The sequence below is a fragment of the Camelus ferus genome, chromosome 6 (genome assembly GCF_009834535.1).
Source record: "Camelus ferus isolate YT-003-E chromosome 6, BCGSAC_Cfer_1.0, whole genome shotgun sequence".
Taxonomy (NCBI): domain Eukaryota; kingdom Metazoa; phylum Chordata; class Mammalia; order Artiodactyla; family Camelidae; genus Camelus; species Camelus ferus.
Genome location: NC_045701.1, coordinates 19871618 through 19895546, shown reverse-complemented (window position 1 = coordinate 19895546; position 23929 = coordinate 19871618). Strand labels below are relative to the sequence as shown.

At 36.9% G+C, this 23929-nt stretch overlaps 1 protein-coding gene across 3 annotated transcripts in view; it reads right to left on the bottom strand.

Moving 5' to 3' along the window:
- The window catches only part of LOC102503712 (SPG11 vesicle trafficking associated, spatacsin), a 76384-nt gene extending 53467 nt beyond the window's left edge, over window positions 1–22917 (bottom strand). For 2 of the 3 annotated variants that reach the window (XM_032481322.1, XM_032481323.1), the window contains exons 1-7: window positions 22647–22917; window positions 19944–20128; window positions 18872–19096; window positions 17064–17265; window positions 9477–9614; window positions 8826–9274; window positions 7605–7750 (exon numbers count right to left, since the gene is read on the bottom strand). In XM_032481322.1, the coding sequence (XP_032337213.1) occupies window positions 7605–7750; window positions 8826–9274; window positions 9477–9614; window positions 17064–17265; window positions 18872–19096; window positions 19944–20128; window positions 22647–22840 (1539 nt within the window). In that variant the 5' untranslated portion in view covers window positions 22841–22917. The remainder of the gene's footprint in view (window positions 1–7604; window positions 7751–8825; window positions 9275–9476; window positions 9615–17063; window positions 17266–18871; window positions 19097–19943; window positions 20129–22646) is intronic. The other variant, XM_032481324.1, reaches the window with a different exon arrangement.
- Window positions 22918–23929: the final 1012 nt, after the last annotated feature.

Genomic DNA, 23929 nt, shown 5'->3' with positions numbered 1-23929 from the left:
CCCACATCCATGTATTCAACCAACCTCAGATTGTATAGTACTGTAGTATTTATTATTGGAAAAAAATCTTCATACAAGCGGACCTGCACAGCTCAAACCCATGTTGTTCAAGGCCAATTGTGTATATATATATATGAACTATAAACACAGACACATGTCTATAAATGCTCAGTTGAACTGGAAAGAAAGTGAGAAAAGTCCTCAGAGAATAAAAACAAGAAGAAAGGCAAATTCAGAAAAGTAAAGCTCTAAAGCCAGCTGCTGTCAGAAAGAATCGGCAAATCTCTGATGGCCTAAAGCAGGGGTTGAAAAACAAGGCTCACCAACCAAATTCAGTCCTGCCTGTCTTTGTAAAAGAAGTTTTATGGGAACACAGCCACACCCATTGTTTACATATTGTCAATGGCTACAATAGCATATCTGAGTAGTTACAATAGCAACCTGCCTGGAAAGCCTAAAATATTTACTCTCTGGCCCTTGACAGAAAGTTTACCACTCCTAGCCTTTAGACATTGTGCCTAAAAATCACCTGGAGAGCTTGTTAATATGTGGATTGCTGAGCCCTGACCCTAGAGATTCTGACCCCGTAAGTCTGGGGTGATGCTGCTGGTCTGGAGACCACATTTTGAGAACCAATGGGCTGATGTTCTGGGCGTTAGGCCAGGCAGGCTGGTGTGAGAGGTACTGGTGGAAATTATGTATGGAGGAAGAAAAGAGAGGATAAACCTAGGGTCTATGCATGGTGACACTCTCCAAAAGAGGATGAACTAGAAATATTACTGCCACCAGAGGGAGACCATAAACAAACTATGCCTTTGCTCTTGGTGGTGAAAGGGAAAACTGAATTATGTATGATTAAATAAGAATATTATTACTCTTAGGAGATATATGATAAAATACGTAGAAAAAAGTTACGAAGTTTGTAACTTTCACATAGTTCAGCAAAAATAAGAAGTACACATATATTCAAAACAAATGTAGCAAAATGTAATAGCTGGTGAATGGGGAAGAGGTAAATGGATGCTCATTTTACTGTTTTAAACAATTTTTCTATAAATTTGAAATTTTTCAAAATTACATTTTTAAAAATAATGACCAAATAGTAATTATAGAAGTAAAAAAAAATTGAAATTAGGTACTCAATGAATGCATTTAATACCATGTCAGACATAGCTGAAAAGGGAATTAATGAGCTGAAAAAGCAACATGAAGAAATTATCCAAAAACTCATACAGGTCAAGAGAAATTGAAGAAAGTGTGAAAATACTAACTACTACTGACTTTAGTACCTTGTGACAACTAGAAAATACACATTCAATTTTCAAGCATGTGGAACGTTTACAGAAACTAAGTACCTACTAACTACAACTGAGTCTCAACAAATATTAAAGAATTAGCATCGTGTAAATCAGTATTTTTCCAATTGAGAACCATGACTCAAGAGTAAGATATAAAATCACAGCTAAACTGTAGAACACTAAAAACAAAAGGATTGTAAAAACTGCCTGAAAGGGAAAAAAATAAACCACCTTCAAAGGGAACACAGCTGACTTCTCAATGACAACTGGATCCAGAAAGAGCTGAAAATGATCATCAACGTGCTGAAAGAAGTAACTGCCGACCCAGAATTCCACAACCAACAAAATTATCTTTCAAAAATGACAGCAAAATCAACAGCATTCTTCACATAAAACCTAGGAGTTCCACACCAGTCAGATCCTCACTAAAGGAGACTCTTAATGACAAAGTCCAGGTAGAAAAAAGGCCTTAATTGTAAGAAGAAATGAAGAACAAAGAAAATATATCAATTCCACTAAAAAATGAATGAACCTAAATACATAAAAATGATGTCTATTATGGTTAAAAAATAAAAAACAATAACATAAATAGGGAAAGAGTAAATGAAACAAACATTTGATGGACTTGTATTATTCAAAGGGTGAAGTTATGAATTGTGAATTGGACAATTTAAATACATACACTATATTTCCTAGGATATCCTCTAAAAGAACATAAACTGAATATTTACTACTCAAACAAGTAGAAGACACAAGAACTTCTAAAGTTCTAGTAATGTTTTATTTCTTGACCTGGGTGGTGGTTGTAAGAGTTTTGCTTCATAATTATTTGTTAAACTATATATATTCTATACATACTTTTTAATACATCATATTTCATAATAAAAATAAAATTATATAAAAATCTCTAAAAATAAATACAATTGTAATGTGGTTTATTACAGTTAACAGATTAAAGGAGAAGATCCATATAATTATTACAAAAGATTCAGAATAAATATTTAATAAAATTTCAATATCCATTCATGTTAAAAAAAAATCATAACTGCAAAAAAGAAAATGTAGTTAATCTTAACACACATACCTTATTAGTGAGATATCATAGGTATTCTTTTTTAAAATCAGGAATAAGATAGGCATGTTCACTGTTACTTCTGAGTGATATTATATTAGAGGTCCCAGAAGCAAAATTCTTTTTTTTAGAATTAAAAAAAAAAAAAACCAGAAAACAAGGATTTGAAGAGAAGAAACAAATTGTATTATTTTGAAGTTATATGTAAATCAACTATATAGAAACTTCAATAAAATCTAACAGATAAATTAGGATTAATAAGAGAATTTAGCAAATGTGCAATACATTTAACTTATATGTTGACTTTTGTATTTCTTTATACTGGTAACTAAATTTTAAAATATACCATTTACAATAGCCATATGTAATATTTAAATGTATAGAAATATGGATACTACATATATTTAAATATATGATAGTTAAATATAAATATATAACTCACATATATGTAAATATATATGGTATTTAAGTACAAATGCACACACACATCCAAAAATAAAGCTAACAATGTCAGGCTCTTAATGAAAAAAACTGTAAAAATTGTAATGTTTTACTGAAAGACGTTATGAAGACCTTAAAAAAAAAAACAGGGAACAAAGACTACGTTTATAAATAGGAAGATTAACAATTCTAAAGATGTCAGTTCTTCCCAACTTGATATATAGGTTTAATGTAATTCTAATAAAAATAGTAACAGTTTTTTGTTCAACTTGATCCTAAAATATGGAAGGGATTAAGGGAGTGAAAATAACAAGGACACTCCTGAAGAATAATAAAGTGAGGGGATTTATAATTAAAACAGGATGGAACAGGCCCAGGGATGGACAAAAGACCAATGGAAGAGAATACAGCCCAGAAACAAACTCATGCATATACGGAAACTTGACACAGAAGACGTTTCAGTTCAATGGTAAAAGGAAGGATTTTCAGAAAAAATGGTGCTGAGACAAAGTCATCAATATTGGGGAACGGGCAGCAGATTTGTTCCTACCTCACACCATGCATAAACATAAGTTGCAACAACAGAGGACTTAAATGTGAAAGTCAAAATTTTAAACTTAGGAAAAAATATAAAAAATATCTTTATGACCTGAGTATAGAAATCACAAATTACATGCCTAAAAGACTGATTAATGAAACATTAAAATTTAGAACTATATTAAAATTAGAGATCCCATGAAGAAAGTAAAAAGTCAAGCCACAGATTAGAACATATTTATCACACCTATAAAAAAGGATTGGTACCTAGAATATATTAAACACTAGAAACCACTAAGAAAAGGCAAATACCCCGAGAGTAAAATATGCAAAAAACTTAGTCACTTTACCAAAAAATTCTAAATGTCATATATGTGTCAGATATATATATATATATACACACACACATAGACACACACACATATATATATTTTTATATATATAAAATGATGCATAAACTTAATCAGGGAAATGCAAATTAACACTCCTCATACCATCAGACTGGCAAAATTTTTAAAAATCTAGATATGTCAAATATGGCAAAGACATACCACAATGAAAATCCACATACGCTGTAGGTGAGACCATAATGGATAAAAGAACTCTGGAAAACTAGAGTATTCTCTAGAAAAGTTAATAATGCACATCCCATGCACTTAGGATGTTTCCATATCTTGGCAATTATAAATAATGTTGCTGTTAACAGCAGGGTGTATGTATCTTTTTGAGTTAATTCTTATTTTGTGGTTGGCTTTATTCCTTTGATAACCATGTAAGTTTAAAAAGCTAAAGCTCTAAACATTCTTAGAAACAATGAACAGTACATATATGTAAATTCTTAAATATAAGATGTAGGGAAAAAAAAAGAAAGATCTATCAAGCCATGAAAGACAGAAAACACTTACAAGACATACTACTAAATGAAAGAAGCCAGTCTGAAAAGGCTACAAACTGTATGATTCCAACTAAATGACATTCTGGAAAAGGCACAGCTACAGAAACAATAAAAAGATTGTGGTTTCCAGGGGCTTGAGGGGAGGGAGGGAGGGAGGAATGAGTAGATGGAGCACAAGGGATTTTTAGGGCAATGAAATTATTCTATATGATACTATAGTGGTGGCTACATGTCATTATGCATTTGTCAAAACCCACAGAATGTACAACACCAAGAGTGAACCCTAATGTTAACTACGGACTTTGGTTGATAATAATGTGCCCATGTTGGTTCACTGATTGTGTAACAAATATGCCACACTGATGAGAGATGTTGAGGTTAGGGGAGTATATATGTATGGGTGGGAAGGGCTATGTACGAACTCTGTATTTTCTGCTAAATTCTGTTGTGAACCTGAAACTGATCTAAAACAATAAAGTCTATTTAAAATAATTTAAAAAAGAAAAAAAATGCACGTCCCTACGGCCCAGCAATTCTGATACCACCAAAGAGGCACTCTTGCACACATGCTGCAGTAGATGTGTAAGAAACTGTTTACTGCAACACTATTTATAACAGGAAACTACTGGAAACAACCTTAGGTTGGATAAATAAGATACTCAGACAATGGAATGCTACACAAGGGTCAAACTGAATGAATTATAGTTATACAAATTAACATGGGTAAGTCACACACACACAAAATGTTTAGAGAAAAAAAACCCCAGGAGGTCCCAAAAGAATATATACAGAAATTCTATTTTATACAAAATTCAACAGTAAGCAAAACTAAATAGCCTTATTTGAGGGAATATTTGTATGGAGGAAGACAAAGAAAAGCAAGGGAATAGTAGAAATTTTCAGAATGGCAGTTAACTTGGAGACTGGGGAAGGTAAGGGAACAGGATGGGGATGGACACACATGCAACAGGAGGGGTGCACATTGAAAGACAATCGAGTTCTTGCCTGGATGGTGGGAACAAGGGTATGTGTTTTGTTATTATTGTTACCACTTAAGTCATACATATTCATTATTTGTGTGTGGGGGAGACTAAGGCCAGAAAATGCTGAATATTCCACACACACCTAATTAAACTCGCTACACACACACACACACACACTGTGTAAGGCGGAGGCTCTGTAGTCACACTGCCTGGGTTCAAACATCTAGTGCTACCACTCACAGCCCAAGTGTAACTGAATCAGAATATGTAACCTCTCTGTATTCCCTCGTTGAGAAAATGGAAATAATAACACTATTTACCTATAGAGTTGATAAGATTAATGACATAAGACCTGATTATTAAAATAAATATTTAGGAAAAATAACTATAGGAAATAATCTAATAGTAAACGTGATTACTTTCGGATAATAGATTTATAAGTGATAAATTTTCTTTCCCTATTACTACATTTCCTACAATGATATTCTGTAGTGATATAAAGGTAAATTTTCCAACAAATGGTGCAAGAACAACTGAATATGCACATGCAAAAGAATGAGGTTGGGTCACTTCCCCTTATCACACACAAAATTAATCATAATGCATCAAAGACCTAAATGTAAGAGCTAAAACTATAAAACTCTTGTTAAAGTAAATCTTCATGACCTCAGAACAGGCACTGGTTTCTTAGATAGGACACCAAAAGCACAAGTGACCAACAACAGAAAGAAAGGGTGTGGAAATCGACTTCATCAAAATGAAAAACTTTTGTATTTCAAAGGTCACCATGGAGAAGGTGAAGACAACCCATAGGACAGGAGAAAATACTTTCAGATTATGTTCCTCATAAGGGTCTAGTATCCAAAATAGAAAAAGAACTTGTAGACCTCAACAATAAAGACAAATAACCCAATTACAAAATGGACAAGGGATTTAAGCAGACATTCCTCCAAAGAGATGTACAAATGACCAATAAGCACATAAAAACATGCTCAACACATAGGTCATTAAGAAAACGTAAGTCAAAATGACAATGAGATACCATCTCATTTTTGACTTCAGAGCCACCAGGATGTCTCTGATAAAACAACTGAACAATAAGTGTTGGTGAGGATATGGAGCTACAGGAACTCCCATACATTGCTAGTGGGAAAGTAATGTAGTGCAGCCACTGTGGAAAGCAGTTTGGTCGTTCTTCAAAAAGTTGAATTACCTCGTAGTTCCACTGCCAAGTGTGTATCCAAAAGAAATGAAAGTATGATAACAAAAACTAGTACACAACTGTTCATAGCAGGATAATTCACAATAGTCCAAAAGAAACCACCTAAATGTCCATCAATAGGTGAGTGGATTAAAAATAACTGTTATATCCATACAATGGAATGTTTATTCAGCCAAAGAAAGAAATGAACTACTGATACATTCTATATGGATGAACCCTGAAAACACATTAAGTGAAAGAAGCCAGTCACAAAGGCCAGTCACAATAATCTATTTACATGAAATGTATACAACAGGCAAATCCAGAGACAGAAAGCAGATAAGTGTTTGAAAACTAGGGTTTGTGAAAACTTGGGAGTGATTGTTTATGGGTATAGTGTTTCCCTTTGGGGTGAAGAAAATGTTCTGAAATAAGACAATGAAAATGTTTGTGTAACTGAATATACTAAAACCCGCTGAATTGTACAATAGGTGGGTGAATATTGTGATGTGTGAATTATATCTCAATAAAGCTGTCACTAAAACGAGACTAGCACATAACAGTAATAACTTCAAGTTCTCAATCTTTCACGGCTGTGTGGTTCAGCAGAAAGTGCCCTGCCATTAACTCTGGCTCCTGCCTTATTAATATGGCTATAAGGCACTCAACCATTCTAAGCCTTAGATTTTTCATCTGTAAAATGAAATGAATAAAAACTACCCAACCCATCTCACGTGGTTATTTTAGCACAATTTAGATAATGCATATCTGTAAACTATAAAATGCTATATAAATTCCATTCTGACACTACTACAGCTGGATTAGAAGTGTGGGGACTGCAAACTGGGAATAAGGGATCATTCCTGTTTCAGGTTCCCACAGCTTGTTTCCACATCATTTCTTCTCCCAGTTTAATGTTGCCTCCATTGCTTGTGAGTTTTTCTTTCTTAAATAGTGGTTATCATAACCTTGTATCTTTTAATGTCAAAAATGGTAAACTGCTAAGCAGGATCAGGGTAACGAAATAGCCAATAGTAAGCAAATGGATGATCTTTTGGTGCAAGGTTAAATGAACTCTCCTAATCTGTATTGTACTGACTAAAATAATCTATAGTCAAACAGAATATAGGACAGAGGGATTATCAAGCAGAATTCTCCAGACATTTAACTCTGTTACCTCTAGGGCGTGTATGGGGATGGAGCACCGCCCCCAACCATTCAGATGGCAAAGAGAGTCCACAGTGCTGGCGCTTCCATGGATCATTAGTCGATTTAAAAACTCCTCTTGGGTCAGACCAAACAAAATCAGACAGAGTCCATTTTCTATAAGAAAAACAAAAGTTGACTTTAATAAGTTATTAGGACATAGGTTTTAGGATTATGACAGGAATTAATCTCTAATTGTGCAATATTTCAGCACTGTAAGTATAAATAGATTTATTGGGTACCAGTAACTATTATGACATTAATTAATAAATTCATCATGATTTTTTCAAAGAAGAGCTTTATCTTTTAAACACTAACCACAAGGCAAATTCTCATAGGAACAATGTATCCTATGACTAGCAGGAAACCTCTCTTTGCTACTTTGTACTGTCTTGTACTATCAATACTTGGAACTTGTAACTATTGAGATGTCACATTTCTGGTTTACTAAAACGAAACATTAATAGCATGCTCTTGACACATAGAAATACATGATTACCAAAATCAGGACACTGAAGAAGAAACACATGGTTAGTTCAATCAGAACTCAGTAGCTCTGTAGGAGGTTATGGCATGGTTATGCTGAATCAATGCGCATCTGACACATCAAACCCAAATGCCTACAGGCAAAACAGGTGGCGAGAGAAGTGCAAGAAAACCAAACCTGAAAGAAAGCAGCCCATCTAGGAGCACTGAAATTCAGCTCCAACCCATCAATTACTATGCAGGAATGAGGGCCAGTGTTGCCAGATATTCTAATTTTACAGTAATAACTGGAAATACAGATTTTGTCTGAAACCCTCTAATTTTACAGGCTTGTGAGACACAAATCTTTTTTTTAAAAGCCTACATAGCGCAAGCCAAGCAAATCCAAACTCATATGGCCTATGAGCTGCCAGCTTACGAACTCTGTACAAACCAAAGTCCTGTGAAGACTCCCTGGGTTAAAACCAACTCTTCTTAGACTTAAACTTTTTCTGACTCAGTATCTTAGTACTTAGCTGAGCAGAAATAACCTTAATTAAAAGTCAAACATATGAGGCAACATTACCAACGTTAACACCAAATTTCCTCCATAAAACACTACACTTAGAGGAGTGAGTAGGCACTACATCACCCGGGCAGCAGTAGTAAAACAGGTAAGAGAGGTGCTCTCGGCGATGGATTCCAACCTGACACAAGACGTTCTCACCTGTCAAAACGAGGCACAGCTGCTGGTCTCCACCACTGTCTACAGGGATGCATTTTTTGCCCAGGGAAAAACACTGCATGGCCTGGGTCTCCAAATCCCAGAGGGCAATGGAACAGCCCGTCCTTTCTACTGACCAAGTAAACAGTGCAGTGAATCCTGTCACAGACACACATGCGAGCTCAAGGGGCTCCTCCTGCTCACTGATGTGCATTCTTTTCCATAATCTTCCTGGATCCCTGGTCTTGGCGGGACTTTTCCATGGAAAACTGTACTGCCTGTGCGGCAGGCCTTGGGGAATGAAGGCCCAGCTTGGCACACTGGCACTCTGGTCACCAGATTCGGGGGACTCCAAGTGCAGAATATCCTGGAACCATGGAGCACAACAGGAAGCCTCCAGTTTGGAGCTCTTTATGCTTTCATTCAGTGATGACAGCTGGGCTTTCCAAGACCTGGAAGATAGGACAGAACTCACATCTGTTACAGTGAAGGGCACTAAGTAAAGCACTAAACCAGGGCAAAGACGCACTTAAGAAAATAAACATGTCTACCCCTGAAAAGACCTTTAGTGAAAAGGTATTGTGTCAGAATGACAAAATAATTAATAATCATAATCATAATAATAAAGTAAATCCAAAAAGGAGGTTTCTGTACCTATCAACTTGGAAGGAAAACTTGGTCAGTTTCATGTTGTAGTCAGAATTAACAGGATCATCTTCATCTATGCCTTCAGGGCCTTCAACAGGAACGTCTTCTAGAGATCTTTCACACAGTAGGTGTCCTGGGTATTGCCTATGTTTTAAAATAATAGCAATGGCCAAAAAACGATGATCAACCCCAAACCCGTGTTCCTGTTGAAAATGGGGGTGGGGGCGTGTAAGGGGTGGAGGTATCACAGAGTAGGAAGAGTCCAGACAATAAGTTTCCCTGACCTGGACTTCTTATCTCCATTGCTTAGGGCAGAGTGATAAAGTCAACCTTGAGAATATGACCGATTTGCACCTATGTGTGGAGATGGATGCTAACTAGATTTATTGTAGTGATCACTGTGCAATATGCACATATATTGAATCATTATGTACTCACCTGAAACTAATATCATATGTCAATAGCTCAATTAAAAATAATCTGAATCTTAAGGCAGTTAGCTTTATAAAGAGATAAGACCATTTATTGTATTACTATAATGCAGATGTTATGCTGAAAACTTTATATAAACTAACTTATCTGAGCCTTTCAACAACCTCCTGAGGTAAATTTAAGCCGCTTTTGCAGATATGGAAACTAAGACTCACAGAAACAGACCAGCTGTTTCTGTCTACCTGACCATAAACCCCAGGTTCTTAATTACCCACCATACCACCAACACAAAGTTTAAGACTTAGCTTGAGACAAGGAGAATGAGTAAGGACTAGAAAAGCAAAGTATGAATGCAGGCATAGATGGAGAGTGCATGTGGAAATAGGGCTGTCACTTTTCAGAAGCACAAAGAAGACTGGGATGGCCAAAACACAGGGAATGAGAAACGTGGCAGTGTGAGATGAGGCTGGAGAAGTTAGCAGAGACAGTTGGGGGTGGGCTTTATGGAGTTTCAGCTTTTATATGGTGGTGGTGGTCAGGGGAGTGTGCCAGTGGGAAGGAAGATAAATTATGGTTTAAGCACAGAAGCCATCTGATTAGAAGCAGAAGAGTAGATGGCGGGAGAAAGGGAGCACGTAACCCCCCTGAGCACTTAGTTAAATTATGAACTATTAATCCTTTTGACAATTTGAAGGTAACAGGTTGATATTTATTTGTCAAGGAGATGATGAAAAGAAGTTAAAGAAGGGAAGGTGACAATAAAGAAAGATGACCCATAGAGAAGGAAGTTCCTCCACCAACAAGATACAGATCCTGTCCCCAGACTTCATACTTGGCTATAGTCCGATAAGATGTGCATTCTAGCATCACCCTTCTGGCTGCCCCACAGAAGATGGATGTGAGGAGAGAACAGACATGTGAGACCAAGTTCGAGGCTGTTAAGCTAGTTCAGGTAAGTGATGAAAGCGGCATGGATCACAGTGATGACAGCGGAGTTAAGTGGACAATACAAGAAACACTGAGGAGGTAGAATGGCTTGGACCTGGTGATTAACTGGATGTGGATCTAATACTTAAAAGAGGTTGGAGATGTAGACGAGAGAGGAAAGGGAGACCAGTCCCTGAGAAGGAGGGAAGGAATGGGATCCAGAGCACACACAAGGGAATCCCGCCACTGTAACAGCAGGGAAGTTGGAGAAGATGAGTCAGGAAAGTAGGTTTGCAAATTTAAGGTGAGAAACTGAACGAGCTCGCATTGGATGGTTCTACTTCATTTATAAAGTAGGAGGTAAAATCATCCAAGAACAGCTGGGGAGAAAGAGATAAATAGAGATTTGAGGAAAATGGAGGTTTAAAAACACTGTTGTAAAGAACGGACTCATGAAAAATCATTGCAAAATCTCCAGGCAACACGAGAGACCACTGAAAGTAGTGAGTGTGAACTTATAGTGCTATTCATTTCCCTTTGCAGTTTTCTCACAAGTGCTCAGTTACTTGGGTGCAGGGACTAAAAAGGCAGGTAAAAAAACAAAAAAATAAAAAATGATTTGTCAGACCAAGTGGTACCATAGGGCAGGAGTAGGAGTTAGGGTGCATTCAAGAAAGTGACTAAATGATGTGTCACAGCATCTATGCTGCAGAGGGAGGGAAGTGAAGACAGGAGGGGCTCTTGAGTAAGCAAGCTGTAAATTTAGGAAGCTGTGGTCAGGGCAGGATGTGCAGAATAGTGATTTGGGGACGAGCAGTTTCATGTAATGACAAAGCCCAGGGTATGACTATGGGAATGGATAGCTAAGATAAATTGGAAGTAAAAGTCACTGACAGTGTCATACAATAGAAAAATTAGATTTGGTGGATATTTTCAGAGCATTACACCTCGAAAAAATAGGACATACATTCTTTTCAAGTGCACATGGAGCATTTCCTAGGATTGATCATGTACTTGGGCACAAAAAAAGCCTCAACAATTTTAAGAGAGAAATTATCTCAAACATCTTTATTGACACAATGCCATGAAACTAGAAATTAACTACAGAGAAACAAAGGAGAAAAAAAGGAAAGTTGGAGATTAAACAATATGGTTTTAAAAAAACAATGGGTCAATGATGAAATCAAAGTTGAAATTAAAAAATACCTTGAGACAAATGAAAATGAAAACACAACCACACAAAATTCATGGGACGCAGCAAAGGCAGTGCAAAGAGGGAAGTTTACAGTGATACAGGTCTTCCTCAAAAAGAAGAACAATCTCAAACAATCTAACCCACCAGCTAAAAGAATTAGAAAAAGAAGAGAAAAAACCCCAAAAGGCAGCAGAAGGAAGGAAATAATAAAGATCAGGGAGGAAATAAAATAGAGATTAATAAAACAATAGAAAAAAATCAATCAAACCAAAAGCTGGTTTTTTGAAAAAGTAAACAAAATTGACAAACCTCTGGCCAAATTCACAAAGAAAAAAGAGAGCACAAATAAGCAAAATAAGAAAGAAAAATGGAGAAATTACAACAAATAACAGAAATACAGAATATCATACAAGAATATTGTGAAAGACTATATGGAACCAAAATGGGTAACCTAGATGGACAAGTTTCTGGAAACATACAGTCCACCAAGACTGAACCAAGAAGAAACTGACCACTTGAACAAACTGATCACTAGAAATGAAATCGAATTAGCAATAAAAAACCTCCCTACAAATAAAAGTCTAGGAACGGACGGCTTCACTGGGGAATTCTACCAAACATACAAAGAAGAACTCATACCGGTCCTTCTCAAACTCTTTCAGAAGGTTGAAAAGGAGGGAATACTCCCAAACTCATTCCATGAAGCCACCATCACCCTGATACCGAAACCAGGCAAAGACACCACCAAAAAAGAGAATTATAGGCCAATTATCACTGATGAACATAGATGCAAAAATCCTCACCAAAATTTTAGCAAATAGAATCCAACAACACATAAAAAAGATTATACATCATGACCAAGTGGGGTTCATCCCAGGGACACAAGGGTGGTTCAACATATGCAAATCAATCAATGTAATACATCACATCAACAAGAGAAAGGACAAAAAACACATGATCATCTCAACAGATGAAAAAAAGCATTTGATAAAATTCAACACCCATTTATGATAAAAACTCTCACCAAAGTGGGTATAGAGGGAACATATCTCAACATAATAAAAGCTATATATGACAAACCTACAGCCAGCATAGTACTCAATGGTGAAAAACTCAAAAGCTTCCCACTAAAATCTGGGACAAGACAAGGCTGCCTACTATCACCACTCCTACTCAACATAGTCTTGGAAGTCCTAGCCACAGCAATCAGGCAATACAAAGAAGTAAAAGGGATCCAAATTGGAAAAGAAGAGGTAAAATTGTCACTATATGCAGACATGATACTATATATAGAAAATCCTAAAAGGTCTACATAAAAACCACTAGAAATAATTGAAGAAGTCAGCAAGGTAGCAAGTTACAAGATTAATGTTCAAAAATCAGTTGCATTTCTTTACACTAATGATGAATCAATAGAAAAAGAAAGTAAAGAAACAATCCCCTGTAAAATAGCACCCAAAGTAATAAAATACCTAGGAATAAATCTAACCAAGGAGGTGAAAGAATTATACATGGAAAACTATAAAACACTGATTCAGGAAATTAAAGAAGACTTAAAAAGATGGAAAGATATCCCATGCTCCTAGATTGGAAGAATCAATATTGTTAAAATGGTCACACTGCCCAAGGCAATCTACAGATTTAATGCAATCCCTATCAAATTACCCAGGACATATTTCACAGAACTAGAACAAATCATAATAAAATTTATATGGAACCACAAAAGACCTAGAATTGCCAAAGCATTATTGAAGAAAAAGAAAGAGGCTGGAGGAATCACTCTCCCAGACTTCAGACAATACTAAAGGGCTACAGTAATCAAGACAGCATGGTATTGGTACAAAAAAAAGACATATAGACCAATGGAACACAATACAGAACCGAGAAATGAACCCACAAACTTTTGATCAACTAATATTTGACAAAGGAGGCAAGAATATACAATGGAATGAAGAGTCTCTTCAGCAAATGGTGTTGGGAAAACTGGACAGCAGCATGTAAATCAATGAAGCTACAACACTCCCTTACACCATACACAAAAATAAACTCAAAATGGATCAAAGACTTAAACATATGACAAGATACAATAAACCTCCTAGAAGAAAATATAGGCAAAACATTATCTCACACACATCTCAAAAATGTTCTCCTAGGACAGTCTACTCAAGCAATAGATAAACAAAAGCAAGAATAAACAAATGGGTCCTAATGAAACTTACAAGCTTCTGCACAGCAAAGGAAACCATAAGTAAAACAAAACGACAACCTATGGAATGGGAGAAAATTTTTGCAAATGAAACCAACAAAGGCTTGATCTCCAGAATATATAAGCAGCTCATATGACTTAATAAGAATAAAACAAACAACCCAATCCAAAAATGGGCAAAAGACCTAAACAAGCAATTCTCCAAGGAAGACATACAAATGATCAATAGGCACATGAAAAAATGCTCAATATCACTAATTATCAGAGAAATGCAAATCAGAACTACAATGAGGTATCACCTCACACCAGGCAGAATGGCCATCATTCAAAAGTCCACAAATGACAAATGTTGGATAGGCTGTGAAGAAAAGGGAACCCTCCTACACTGCTGGTGGGAATGCAGTTTGGTGCAGCCACTGTGGAAAACAGTATGGAGATTTCTCAAAAGACTAGGAATAGACTTACCATATGACCCAGGAATCCCACTCCTGGGCATATATCCAGAAGGAACCCTACTTCAAAAAGACATCTGCACTCCAATGTTCATAGTGGCACTATTTACAATACCAAGACATGGAAACAGCCTAAATGTCCATCAACGGATGACTGGATAAAGAAGATGTGGTATATTTATACAATGGAATATTATTCATCCGTAAAAACCGACAACATAACGACATTTGCAGCAATATGGATGTTCCTGGAGAATGTCATTGTAAGTGAAGTAAGCCAGAAAGAGAAAGAAAAATACCATATGAGGTCACTCATATGTGGAATCAAAAAAAAAAAAAAAAACCATAAATACAAAACAGAAACAGACTCATAGACGTAGAATACAAACTTGTGGTTGCCAAGGGGGCGGGGGGTGGGAAGGGACAGACTGGGATTTCTAAATGTAAAATAGATAAACAAGATTATACTGTATAGCACAGAGAAATATATACAAGATCTTGTGGCAGCACACGGTGGGAAAAAAAACTGACAATGAATATACGTATATTCATGTATAACTGAAAAATTGTGTTCTACACTGGAATTTGCTACAACATTGTAAAATGAGTCTTCCTCAATAAAAAAATGTTAAAAAAAAGTCATTGACAGTGAACTGAACAAACAAATCATGAGGCGCTTACATGGAGCTTACAGACTCTACAAAAAAAAAGAACCAGAGAAATAATACAAGACTATAAAATCAAGTGCTAACTTGTAGTTGAAAGCAGAAGTGCTATAGAAATTCAAAGAGGAGAAAAGGTATAAAATGAGTCTAAATTTACAAGTGAAAGGGGTTTTAGTAAGAAAAGGTTTCATGAAAGAGGTAGAGCTCAAAGGATAAACAGGACTTGATAAAATGAAAAGTAGTGAGGAGGCTGACATTCTGTATTGTGGAAAAGAAGAACCAGGGTCAGGAGACAGGAAAGGTAAAACACATCTAACAGCACACTTAGAAAATAAACGTGCTAGTCAATTCCCTCAAGAAGTTACACTAATAAAAAAAATCCATGTAAATAATTAATAATCAACAAACAGAGATCACTCATTTAGTTGGACAGGACAGATCCCTAAATTCACTGCTCGGAACAGAACAAAACCTCTTCATTGGCTGATGTTACAGGGGCTCAGTTCAATGAAATTTATTCAAAGGAATGTGCCTGCTGCTCTCCTCAGAGTTCTCCTGAGGTGTTGCCAAAACAACCAGAGGAACAGAATCCTACACTCAAGGATCAGAGTAGCTGAGAAGTCTTTCCTCCTTTCTGATCTGTCAAATTGTTTTCCAAGGAAGATGACTAGGAGGTAACTCTACAAGAACAGAGTATGTTTTAGTCAGTAAACATGGCCCACTGACACATAAGCGCATAATCTGAAAATGTTCTTATCATCCCTGCTCAAAGATTTTTTTAAAAAAAAGTATTAAAAAACCATTGAAAACAAATGAAAAGATCACAGTTATAAGTTCTGGCTGATATGTGAAGATGAAATTAACCCTTTTTTGTGATCCAAACAGTAAGCAATAATCCCATCAAAGTGCATCCTAATTACTCAAGGATTTGTTTATTTTACTCATATTAAGTTAGGACCAAAATTCCTAATTGTTTGGGACAGCTCTTAACACTGAAAGTCATAAAAGTGGACTGGTCTACTTTGAGATAAACAAGTTGCAATAAACAGGCTGCTGTGTGTGTGCACACTCACATATACACATAGTCCTTTCAAACATCAAAAAATCAGAAGCAACTATAATCTCCAAATCAAAAAGCAACACAAAGAAGCAGTCAATTTTTATTAATATATTTAGAAAGCTGCAATTGTGGACCCTCCAAGGGAAACATCTGAGGAAATCCTCAACTGGAGAAAGCTAGGTCAATGTATGTTGTTAAAGTTCTTTAAGTGAAAAGTGATCCCCTAGGCAGCCAGGATCCGAAGCCTCATTCTAACGCAGGGTAAATCCTATTTCTCCTCACTCTAATGTGGGGAAGAGGTGAGCAGATGTATGATGTATGTATAATACAATGTATAACAGCCAAGGGCTTCTAAAATTGTGCTTGATACTTTTTACTTACATGATGATATAAGCCATATATATCAAAATACACATAAAACAAAATCAAAACTTGGAGATGTATCCAGTAATAAAAAGGTAGCCAGTAGTTATTTCTACACATTATTATACAGTAACAAGCTCACTATGTAGCAGGTAGAACCTGATTTAACTGAATAGAGAAAGAAAACTGTTTAAAGGTTAAGGGGGGGTGGGGGGGAACCTAACAAGCACACCTGTAACCTCTTATGGCTCTAATTATTTACCTCAAATCAGAGAATGCAGTAATCTACATACCTGAAATACAAATTTAAGTTAAGAGCAATTGCAGTGTTGGAGGAGCTGATAATCACTACAGCATCTAGGTCTTGAGATACTTTCAGTGAAGTAAAGGAAGAAATCTTGGCTGGCTCCTGTTGTTGCTCATTACACACATCTTCTTGGTGAAGTGCTAAATCCACATGAGCTATGCGTCTACCGTCCACAATGTCAAAAATGTCTTTGAGTTAGAGTTAAAGAAAATGCCAGTCTGAAGTATGCTGAACCATTTAAAACATAGGACAAGACAGTTAAAGATCTCATTGCTCCAACCTTGAAGGTATAATAGCAGAAGGAAGATGGCACTAAAACAACCCCATCACATTAACCAGGTAACTATGAGTTTGGTGACCCAATAAACAACATGATAGAGAATTCGCTCAACAATACTTGCTAAATATCCACTCTGTGCCAGGCCCTGAGACTTAATATTATTATTATATTGTTAACATTATGATGTTAATAATATTGAGACATAGTATTTTCCACTGGTGTTCTACAACAGTGCTATCCAAAAGAAACATATGAGCCACATTTGTCATTGTAAATTTTCTAGTAGCCCTTACTACAGTAAAAAGAAACCAATGAACCTAATCTTTTTTTTTTTTTTAATAGCAGTACTGGGGATTGAATCCAGGACCTCGTGCATGCTAAGCATGCACTCTACCACTGAGCTATGCCCACATTCCTGAATCTAACCTTAAGAATATATTTTATTTAACCAAATATATCCAAAACATTATCATCTCTACAGGTAATCAATATAAAAATTGAGATATTTTATATCATTTTTTCATGTAAGTGTTCAAATTTGGTTATTTTACAGTCACAGCACATCTCAATTTGAACACTAAATTTTCATTGGAAATACCTGGTCTGTATTTAGACTACAAAAATTTATATTTAAGAACTTGGAGCAGCCAAAGTTGTTCCAAACATACTCAAAAGTTCTCCAATAACTGAATCAAGAATCAGATTTTAAATCTAAAATCATTAAATATAATTAAGAATTCAGTTCCTCAGTCACACTAGCCAATTTCAAGTGCTCAACAGCCACATATACCTACTGCCTACAGTGTTGGACAGCACAGGTCTGTCCATATTCCACATAACATCTTTTACAAAAGAATTTTTTTTTTACAAAAGAAATTTTAATATAGGCTATGATATATGTAAAATAGGAAAACTATTCCTTTAATGCTGAAATAAAAGTTCCAAAAACAAATAAGGGGTCATTCTTCAAATAATTGTCAAATAATTTTCAGAATAATTTTGCTGATGACCTATGGATCTGCTAAAGACAAAAAACCTGTGATAGTTTCCAAAAACAAATTAAAAATTGTTATGCAAACAATGATTCACTAATATGATCGAAGGATCATTAGAGATGGTAAGAGGTAGATTATATTCATACATGAAAAATGTGTATATCATATCATAAGCAGTCATCTAAATCCTTCCTGCAACAAGCACAAAGTAGATATTTAATAAGTATATTCTGAATAAATTGGTAATGCAGAACATACACAATTTAAAAACATTAAAAAGTTGGATAAGACTATTATGGCTATGAAAAAATGTGTATTTATAAACTGAAAAATATTTGAATGAAATAGAAAACAATGTACTTGAGTACTTTAAACTCATGAAGATCTTTTTCCCTGAAAGTTTTACTGAAAAACTGACCATTCTGCCTATACTCCACTCCCTATAACTAAAAGCCTAAAAAAACTCATCTTTTTGGTATTTTCCTTTCCCGCAATCAACATCTTTACCAACAAGGATACAGATCCAGCCTAAACTACTCAGCACAAAAAGAATTCCTCTGCAGAGCTGCGTGTCAATAATCCTGTCCACTGCCTGTGCAGGCAAGGGTAATGTGAAACAGTTGAGTAACCTAATCTCAGCATCTCTTTCAGGAAATATAACATGTAGGATGATATATTTGTTGATGAACAATAACGATGTGTTACTATGAAATGACAGAATTCTCAGAGATAATAAGGAAATACCTATAAAACAAAAGGATATTATATCAAACTCAATGGTCACAGGTTTACAGTTGGTAAATTTTATTCTGTTAACATAACACATGCAGGTAAAAGAAAAGGGAAACAGCACTTAATCCAACTCTAGACAGTTGTTCAAAATCACCTAACCACATGGTCATTGGAAGGTGGGTAAGGTGATAAATGAAGATGGTGTACGGTGTCCCTGTGCCTTCTGTTTATGGCCAGAGTGTGAGAGCACACTGGAAGATCAAAAAAGCCTGCTTATCCATGGGGCCTCACAAGAATGATCACAGACTCTTTAGAAAGAAAAAGAGGGAACCTTATAATCAAGGGTTGTGAGTATGCTACTGCCTTAAAAACAGAAACCTGAGTGCTTTCATTTCTGCTCCCTGCAACCCTCAGGATGGAACATAGTAGACAGCTTTGTAACCAGTCTAGATCAGCACTGTCCAATTGAAATATACTGTCAGCCACAAATGTGAAACACACACATGTAATTTCAAATTTTCTACTGGCTGCAATGAAAAAAGACACAGGTAAAACTAAGTTTAATATAACTTACCTCACACTCAAAATATATCAACATGTAATTAATACAAAAACTACTGAGATATTTTACTTTTTTAGTACTAAGTATTCAAATCTGTAGTATATTTGACATTTAAAAGACATATTAATTCTTATTAATTATATTAAGTGCTCAATAGCCCCATGTAGCTAGTGTCTAGTGTACTGGATGTATCTCCCTCCCTGATTTCACCTCTGTAAGAATTCTTCCTGAAATATATAAATTTATATAGTAATGTTACAGATTTAAACATGCTAAAGACCACCTGTAAATACTTACTGATATTTTGATCTTCAATGAGCTTTTGCAATGTCTCCTCATTATAGCTATGCAAAACGGTTGCATCACAACTTCCATCCTTCAAATTAAATTCATAGATAAGCAGTTCACAATTTTCACTAAGAGCAAGCAGTCTGGGCTTATCTGTTGGTGTCCCACTGTTGGGAGAATCCTCCCATATAAACCTAAAAAAAAAAAGATTAGACTATTTATTATATTCTGTACCCACAACACTACCTACCCACAATAGTGAGGGTAAAGGACAAAGTAAGTAGCAAACAACTCATTAGTTCACCTAATAGCATTAATTCTCTTTATGCAACCCAAGGAAATGCAAACTGCTCCAGGACTTCCCACCTTTTCCCCCTTCCCTTACTTTCTTCTTCCTCTTCAACCCCTTTCACAGCAACACAAGAATATAGGCGTTGGCGGGGGGGGGGGGGGGGGGGGGTTATAGCTCAGTGGTAGAGTGCATACTTAGCATGCCTGAGGTCCTGGGTTCAACCCCCAGCACTTCCATTTAAAAATATTAGTATATAGGAGTGCTAGTGAAAATGGGGCCAGGAGCAATAAATGGTGGTTGCTTTCATTCCTTCATCCTAAATCTTGACTAATGATATATTTAATGAAACTGTCATGATCAAAGGATAAGTTTCAACAACCAAATATATCTAATATTTATAAGAGGTGGTGCTCACAACTAACAAAATGACTGTTCACTTAAATGCTATCAATGATTTTTTAAAGTGATTATTTGTATTCAGAGACTTCGATGACTCAAATGGCATGTTACAGAAGCTCTGTTCAGCAACACTCTGTAATGATGAAGTGTTCAACATATCTGCGTGGTCCAATATAGCAGCCAACAGCCACATGTGGCTACTGGGCACTTTAAATGAGGGCAGTGCAACTGAAGAACTAAATTTTTAATTTTAACCACATGTGGCTAATGGCTACTTTGATGGACTGTACTGTTGCAGCATTTTTTTTTAACAGTATAAAGTCAACAAACAAACATGGCTGATGAGGATGGAAAAAGACTAATAATGCTACAGCTTCAAATTAAATAATAAAATTAAGTCACATATAAAAAATAAAATTAAAGGGCCTCAAATCTGAAAACAAATCAATAGAAAGAGATAAGGCTACCATGTTAATAAAGTTTCATATTTTTACAAAAGCTCTTTTCTACAGAAGCAGTAATTTTGTATCTAAAAACAGTGGACTTGGTGCTATTATTTTATTAGAGAAAAATACTGACACTTTATGGCTTTATACCTAGAATTTTCCATAAACACCAAAGTCCTGACTATTTACAATGAAAATCTGAAAATCTAGATGTCAACAATGGAAAACGTTAAACTAAGCTACACGTAAATGGCAGAATAGTATGAAACGAGTAACATCATAACACAAGGACTATATTGTCACATGGAAAGGCAAACCTTTCAGTGAATAGAATACATTATTTCAACAATATACAAAGAACCATTTGAGAAAAGTAGGAAGCAAATTCTGCACACTATAAACCTGTCCTTATTTTAACCCTACGAAGTATTTTAATTGAATTAAAATTTAATTCAGCTTAAAAAGCTAAAAAGCACTTCTTGATCCTCTCCTGCTACTAATTTCATACAATAGTTTATGAAAGCCCCATTATTTCATGTATATTCGACTTTCATGTGGGTTCTCAAACAACTAAGAATTCTGCTTTTCTGCCTACCTCATTCTTTTCTTTATGGCACTGTGTTCATATGTACTTAATACTGCTGAATATCTAACTCCTAGTAGAGAGAGATTTCTCTTCCTAGCACTAGAGATCAGGAATAAAGAAACACAAAGCAGATTAAAGCATTCACTGATTTAACAAACGAGTATTTACTGTCAAGCACTGTTACAGGATCTGAAGATTCCAAGGTAAGACTCCTCTCTGGCTACTCAGAGTCGTAAAGAGAACATTTGTAATGTGTTTTCTGTATTAAAGAGTCCAGTCAAAGACTCAGAGGGCACTCTTTAACTTAATGATACAAATTTTAAGAATTACATATGTGGAAAATAATACACGATTGAAATTACGTTTCTTTTCTGTTTTCGCAACCATACAACCCTCACATGTTAAGAACGGTCTTATTAAACTTTTCAGGCGCTACTTTAGGAAACGAACAGAAAGTGCATAATAGGTATTTGCTGAATGAATAAACGAATAAGCGGGTGGAAAAACTAGGCTCAGTCCTTGAAAAAGCGGGGGAAAGCCCAAATGTGAAGGAAACAGCCATTTGTTTCGGAGACAAGAAAAAGGAAACAGATGATTCAAATAAGAGATGATCTCCCCCCTTTCCCCACCAGCGGGCATCCTCGATAGAATTAACTTTGGAAAATGGACACTGTGCACGTAACAGTGACGATTAATCAACCTGTGTTGAATGAATAAAAGACAGCGACCAAGCGGGGACCCATTCCAGGTTCTCCGCAGCAGCAAAGGATCAGGATACAGTCTCCACCCACGAAGAACCGGAAAGGATGGTTGTAGGGACGCGCCAAAGCGAGGAAAACGTTCTGAGAAGGAACCAGGCCCGCCTCTAGGGCGCTGCCGGCCGCTGGCATTCCTCTCCTGCTACCTCCATGCCAGAAGGGGAACAGAGGGACCGACCAAGGCTGCGGACTACCCCCACAATACCAGCCAGGCCCGCCCGCAGCACTTACTGCCGAAACGGGCCGTCTAGATGGCAGCCGCCCCCGCCCCGGCCGCCCGGCGCCAAGGAAAGCACGTGAAGGCTGCCTGCAGCCGTCAGGCTTCCCAGAACCTCCTGCTCTCTGTGCAACTGCGCCCGACATCCGAGGCACCCCGTTGCCTCAGCGGGAAGAGGCACCAACAAAATGGGGAGAACTCGCTCCATAGCTCCAGCGATTCCAGCCCCCTTCTCCGCAGCTATCCTGGTTCTCGCGTTATTTCCGGTCCCGCGCCCTCCCCCCACCCGCTTCCGCTGCGTCAGGCGCATGCGCAGTGTTCACCACGTTCAGGCTCCTGATTCCCGGAGGGACAGCTGCATTGTCGCTGCCGAGTTACATTCCCGTCCTGTGGAGGCCGACACCACCCACTCCAGCAGAGCCACTTCTGCCTTTGCTTTAAGCCCACTCTCTTGCTTAACAACCTTGAGATAGTTGAGGGCCTCAATTAGCGGCCAAAGCGAGCCTTAGCAGCTGTTCTCACTCTGTGGCGTTACCTTTTGCTTTCTACTCCGGCTGCCTACCTATTGGAGCCGGTTCCTGCTTCTCTTCTTCCCATTTCTTATTGGGCGATTCTTTTGGTTTATAGGCCCTGGGTAGTGCAATTTCCTTGGAAGCCATCATCAGAGAATTGATGTGAATGCTGAAGTCATATGATGTCCACAACAACAGGCAGGGGAGCAGGGTGGGTAAGGGGTGGAGGTGGTAGAGTTCCCCTTTCCTACCACTTTTTTCTCCCTAAAAGTATGATTCAAGATCCGCAGCACAGGAGGATGAGAAGAGGCGTTTTGGAAAGGTCTCCTAGTAAACAGCAGTGCCTGTCTTAACACCTCTTCCACAATCACATGGGGTCACAGAGCTATCAAAGGCCAACAGGTCGGTTTGTGCTTTAATTCCCATCCTCCTCTTGCTGAAGGACTTTTGTCTGTAAACTTCTATTTCCTCCTACCTTACTCTCCTGCCCCACATTACTGGGGTGCTTTCATTATCAGGCAGTCATGCTATAATGTAACTGCTTAAAATTAAAAAAAAAAAAATCCTCCAACTTGCACGAACCACTACCTGCTGTCAAATTTCTGTGCTTCCCTTTCAGAAGATTCCAAATTGACTCTTCTGTATTAAGTCCCTCCCTCCCTTCAGCCCTTGTATTCAGGCTACCATGTCCACCAATACTGTCCCTCCAAGGTCAGTGATCTTATTGCCACAACCAGCTATCACTCTCTGTCCTCATTCCTCATTTCTTTCTTGAAGTGCTTTCT